Source organism: Hakea prostrata, chromosome 5 (genome assembly GCF_041222555.1).
Source record: "Hakea prostrata isolate BN-2017 chromosome 5, UWA_Hpros_2, whole genome shotgun sequence".
In the NCBI taxonomy this organism is placed as follows: domain Eukaryota; kingdom Viridiplantae; phylum Streptophyta; class Magnoliopsida; order Proteales; family Proteaceae; genus Hakea; species Hakea prostrata.
In genome coordinates, this window is record NC_142604.1 from 54,417,474 (window position 1) to 54,423,640 (window position 6,167).

At 34.5% G+C, this 6,167-nt stretch overlaps 1 protein-coding gene across 1 annotated transcript; it reads left to right on the top strand.

Moving 5' to 3' along the window:
* The first annotated feature begins 634 nt into the window (after positions 1–634).
* On the top strand, positions 635–1,459 carry LOC149016581 (uncharacterized). Its single transcript, XM_089156785.1, has 2 exons — positions 635–808; positions 920–1,459. The coding sequence occupies exons 1-2, from the start codon at positions 647–649 to the stop codon at positions 1,457–1,459; spliced, it is 702 nt and encodes a 233-aa protein (XP_089012911.1). The 5' UTR covers positions 635–646.
* Positions 1,460–6,167: the final 4,708 nt, after the last annotated feature.

The window sequence follows — 6,167 nt, forward strand, 5'->3', positions numbered from 1 at the left end:
ATAAGTAAAAAAATTGTGTTTTCATCATATCTCTCTATCATACATTTAAGTGATGTTAATAAACGAAATTCTAATGGAAATTCATGCAATTGCATCGAGAACTTAATGGTAAGTTTCCCGTCCATCATTCCGAGGCCACCAAAGATTCATAGTCCAGTGCAGGTTAATCCGGCCTCGAAACAGTACCACTGGAGGATATTTCGGGGTTATTGACCCCAAAAAAAAAATTAAAAAAAAAATAATTTCGGGGTTAGAGAAGAAAAATGAATGTCTAGAAGTTCATCTTGTGGGTTTGCAAAATTTATTGTTTACTTGTAGAAGGTTCAAGATCTGCTATGAAAGCACGTACAAAAGCAGGGAAAATCTCGCTCAAAAGCGGGAAAGGTCATGCACAAAAGCGGAAGACATCAATTTTTCTCTTCCCAGAAATCACATTAAAATCAATTTCGTAACATTCATATGTTTATGTGGTTCCCACTCACTACACGAATGGATTGAGATCGAGATCGCATCTGGTGCTAAAAGGCTTGAATCCTGAATATGCTCTTCTCCTCTTCATCTCCTAAGTCTCCAAAACAATTTATATATATGGTAGCTACCAGAGTTTAGTTCCCAACGAGATCTACTGCAAGCATCAAACACCAACATGGATATACAAATCCTTGATTTCTTTCTGGTTCCTCTCGGTCTCTGTTTGATGATAGCTTACCAGATATGGCTTCTGCATCGAATCAAAACTCATCCCACGAGAACTGTCTTGGGCCTGAATGATATCAACAGACGTTTATGGGTGCGAACCATGATGGAGGTAATTAATTAATTAATTAAGCTGTTAGATCATTTGGTTTTATTTTATACTGTTTGATACCAATATTGTTGTTCTTCAGTTCTGAGTTTGCTTTCTGATCATGGACACCAGGATCCTTCCAAGAACAACATTCTTGCAGTTCAGACATTGAGAAACAACATGATGGCATCGACAGTTTTGGCATCTACATCAATCACGCTCTGTACTGTTGTTGTTATGATCATGGCCAGCGTCACTGCTAGACCAACAGTGATGATAATTGGAACCCAGTCTAATTTAGGGTTTTGGATCAAGTTCTTCTCCATTTTGGTCTGTTTTCTTTTAGCATTCTTGTTTAATGTACAGTCAATAAGATATTACAGCCATGCAAGCATGCTGATCAACCTTCCGACGAAGAAGATGACAAGCCCACATATGATGGCAGACTATGTGGAGACGATAGTGACTCGAGGGAGTAGCTTTTGGTCACTGGGCTTGAGAGCGTTTTACTTCTCTTTTCCACTGTTTGTATGGCTCTTCGGTCCTATACCTATGTTTTTCTGTTGTGTTGTGCTGGTTTCTATGCTTTATTTTCTGGACGTAAATAATGACTTTGGAGAGGTTGTTGCTGCTACCAACCACAATGACGACGAGGAGGAAGCTGGGCACTAGTACTGTCTTGAAGTACGTAGATGTTTTTGTATCAGACCGAAAAAAGAAAAAGAAAAAAAGAGAAGATCGAAGAAAAAAAAAAAAAAAAAAAAAAGGAGAAAGAGTTTTTTTTTTTTGGTTGCCAACTCTGGTTTCCAAGGCTTTTTGCCCTGACTAATCCGGTGGCTGTAGTTGGTGAGTCTCCCAGCTGGGACTTTTTTGCATCCACAAGGTTTCGATATCGGAACCTTGCTTAAGCGGACCAAGCTGCTTACCACAGTAGAACCGAATAGTTGGGGTTTCCAACAAACTTTTTATGGTTTCATATAATTTTCCATGTTTGTCATGATGTAGCCAACAAACTTTTTATGGTTTCATATAATTTTCCATGTTTGTCATGATGTAGCCCGATCTCTTACAATTATTCAATTTAATAAACTATCTCATTTTTATATTTTTGAGAGTTTTTATGTGAAAGTTTTAAGGTTTTTTTTTTTTTTTTTTTTTTTTTTTTTTTTTTTTTCAGTCAGTGTATAAAGGGGTTTTATTAAGCCGAAGGATGGGGATACTAATATGCCTCAGCAAGAGTCGAACCCATGACCTTTTCACTAAGAGGTGTTAGTTTCACCCATTATAACAGCTCTAGGATGGGTTTCTAGATTGATGATAATTTGCAATAAATTATGTCTAAGTCCCATAACAACTAATGTTGTTCGAAAAATATTAAGTTTATTTATAAAACAACCAAAATATCCTTGCACCACATTTTGACTTCAAAAACTTGTTTGTAAAATTTAAAAGTAACCGCAAGTGCACGGTATCGTGTAGCTAACGGGTCGATCTCAAGGAGATATACCACTTAGAATTCAACTTCTTAATAGTAATGCGAGAGTGAAATGATTCAATTTTTGTTAACTAATTAACTAAACTAAACGATCATAATCCATACGTCTAATGCAATCGAATTGAAACGAAAAATAAATTAAACACAATCAATGCATAAATAAAAGACAGGAAAAAAATGCGAACAATAAAATAAAAAGGAAAAAAAAAAAAGTAAAACCAATTAGTATGTTAAAGCAGTCAGTAAAATTTAGTTCATAGCTTGCAACATCACCCGTCACCAGAAGCAGAGGCACGACTGTAGGCTTGTTCCGGTTATGTGGTCCGAGATGATGAATGAATGGACAAAAAGTAAATAACAGAAAGTAAATAACAAAGTAATAAAAGGAAAAGGAAGCCTTAACCAAAGAGAGACACGACTGTAGGCATTTCTGATCAAGGATCCAGGGGAAGGGAGAACAATAAATAATGCTGAAAGTAAATCCCTAAATTAAGAATATGGAGGGGTAGATAGAAGCGGGAATGGATGGAGGAGAGAAGATCTAGATCTAGAATGATCTAAATATGCAATTGCTAGACCCAGAGAAAAACGAATATAAAAAAAATTGAAACTTGAACTTGAAGCTTGAACTTGAATTGCATTACATAAATAGATTAAACCTAAACATTGAATCTAAAAATTTAAATCTCACTAATGCAAGCAAAGAAAACCTTAATAAACTAAAGAGAGAAGAAAGAATGCTTCTACTAAGCTCTAGAAAATGTTCTCCTTTGATGGAGTATGCTCTCCTTTTATAGAGTTTACATGAGATATGAAGGACGGCTGAATTTGAATAAAACTTAGGGTTTCTATCTGACTCAGCCAATTAGGGTTTTGACGTACTAATCGTGCCAACTTAGAGAGATCAGATGCATAATTCCACCGTTGGATTTGAGGTTTAAGTAGCCGTGAAGCTCTCCTCCAAAAATCAGCACGATTGGACATCGGATGACCGTTCGATGAAGGGTTTGATCGAAACTGGTAGAGGCATTCAAAAACGGGATTTTTCCTCTTTTTCTTTCTAAATATAATTCTTTTTCCACTTTTTCTTTCTTTAATTAAATCCAAGATAAGAAATAAGATATTGAAGTATGCAATGACTCTTTTCCATTTGGACTCTCTCAATAATATCTCTGTAGATTTGATTTAAAATCTCACCCGTAGATCAAATTTGCCTTCTTTATCTCTTCAATATTTCGGAGTTGGCCCATAATCACACATCTCTAGCCCATCGTGCTCCAGATCAGGCCCATTTTCTCATTTGAGAATTTGAATGGACTTCTTGACGTGTAAAATAGCATGATTCAAGCCCAAAACTCCAAATATTTGCTTAAATCTTGATAAGTCCTAAAATCTGCAAAAACAACATAAAACCCAAGGTAACTCTACTTGTATAAAATGCATGCTTTATGCCCTAAGATTTCACACATAAATGTGCTCATCACGCAGCATTCAAGTTCGACGCCTCTTGCCATGCAGCCTTGGAGCTGTTATTCCTGCATGGTGGGGCTGGTGGTGGGTGGCCAACATGATGGGCTTATGTGGGTGATTTCCAGGAGGATGGCTAGGTGTGAGGAAGGTAAGGGGGCTAGGTGCAAGCATGGGGTATGGGTGTAGGGGGTGTTTTAATTATTTTATAAACAAACTTAATGTCTCCCAAATGGTGTTAATTGCTATGGGACCCAAATGTAATTTATTGCACTAAGAGAACCCAACATTAGTTTATAGTTTATATTCTATTAAGAAGACTTAACGTAAAAAACAAAACTGATAATAGATGCCAAACAATTTAAAATAATGAAAAATTCTCATAATTGAGAATGATAATTGATACCAAAAAGAGCCTAAAACAACAAAGGTAGGAGGGACCTTCCTACAACCAAATATTAGTTTTCTTTTCTTTTTTATGATCTTGGAGAAGTTTCATTTCATTTCAGTGATTGGAATACCTTCGAATTCATCCTCGTCCCAGTAATCGTAGGCTGATAGTTTGGGAGAAGCATCAGAAGGCGGCAACGGAGCTCAAGTGGCCGACTCTAGCGGGCCGTGATGAGTTTCGAATCAAGGGGCTCTTCTTCGGGAGGAATCAAGGAGCTGAAAGCACTAATATTAAGAAAAATCTCCTTTCTAAACATGAATTCGAAGGTATTCCGATCATTTCATTTCATATTTGTATTATGGATTCGGCTTTTTTATGGAACAAGTTTTTTATTATAAAATAGCAACGCTGCTAGAATAGAAGATTCTTTCTTTTCAAAAAGAATGCTTTAGGGCCTGTTTGGTTACATGAATCCAGAGATTTCAAATTTATGAACTCATGAATTTGAGAATTATACCCATTTGGTTGTAAAAATCTCTAGATTCATGAAATCTAGAGATTCACCTTTTTGCACTAAAAATGTGAATATGTAGATTTATGGGTATGGGGTGAAATCCAGAGATTTCAAAAAAACTATACATTTGTACATTCACAAAAATCACATCGATCAATTATTTTTTTAGGATGACTCCACATATTTCATTCCACAACCAAACATCTAATTTTATAAATTAAAACTCCATAATTTGAGATCTCTAGATATTTGAAAAGACTCATGTAATCAAACAAGCCCTTACTCTTTTTCTGTAATTGGTAGATTTTGTAAATTATTAGCCGCCTTGGTAGTTTTTAGTTTAGGGGCAGCGATTTTTTTTTTTTCTTCTCCTGTTTTTTAATTAGTAATTTTATATTAAGGAGTGTGAACTATTACATATGCAACATGAAGAATCCAAGTAAATAATAAAAAATTCATGAAAGATTTTTGTCCATTATATCTTAATTTTTATTGGTATAAATAATAATAAAAATCTCACGAAAGATTTTTGTCCATTATATCTTAATTTTTATTGTTATAAATAATAAGAAAAATCTAGAATAATATTTTTTATTTTTAAGTAATAAATATTAAGAAAAATCTAAAATTTCCAAAAAATCTTTTTAAATTAATTTATATTTTAATAATATTTTTAAAATCCATTATATTTAAACCTTTTAAGGAGTAAATTATTAATAAAAAATAAAAAGCATTAGAATTGGTAACAAAATTATATAAATAAATTTTTAAAAAATATTTAAATTAATCATGAATGAGGACTAAATTGTAGGAGTAAATTCTTTAAATATCTTTTAAAAATTATGAGTAGTAGTTACAAGAATTTCCCAAATCTTACTGATTTGATTTTCTAAAGGTCCTTTTGATTTCTTTTACTATTGGCTGCCCTAATTCTTTATGAGTAAAAAAATTGTGTTTTCATCATATCTCTAGGTCGTTAATAAACAAAATTCTTCTACCAAAAAAAATAAACGAAATTCTAATGGAACTTCATGCAATTGCACCCAATAACTTACGGTAAGTCCCCTGTCCATCATTCTGAGGCCACCAAAGATTCATCCAGGTTAATTCGGCCTCGAAACAGTACCACTGGAGGATATTTCGGGTTAGAAAAGAAACATGAATGTGTAGAAGTTCATCTCGTGGGTCTGCAAAACTAAATGGCTATTTCCCGCGTTGTTTACTTGTAGAAGCGGTTCAAGTTCTGCTATGAAAGCACACACAAAAGCAGGAAGACATCAATTTCGCTTGCCAGAACTCACATTAAAATCAATTTCGTATCATTCATGTGTTTATGTGGTCCACACTCACTACACGAATGGACTGAGATCGAGATCGCTTCTGGTACTAAAAGGCATGAATCCTGAATATGCTCTTCTCTTCTTCATCTCCTAAGTCTCCAAAACAATTTATAATATGGTAGCTACCAGAGTTTAGTTCCTAAGGAGATCTACTGCAAGCATCAAACACCAAC

Excerpts from the sequence above, each read along its gene's own strand:
- LOC149016581 (XM_089156785.1), top strand. The coding sequence starts at position 647 with ATGGATATACAAATCCTTGATTTCTTTCTGGTTCCTCTCGGTCTCTGT. Across the intron at positions 809-919 it reads GGGTGCGAACCATGATGGAG|GATCCTTCCAAGAACAACAT; the intron begins GTAATTAATTAA and ends CATGGACACCAG.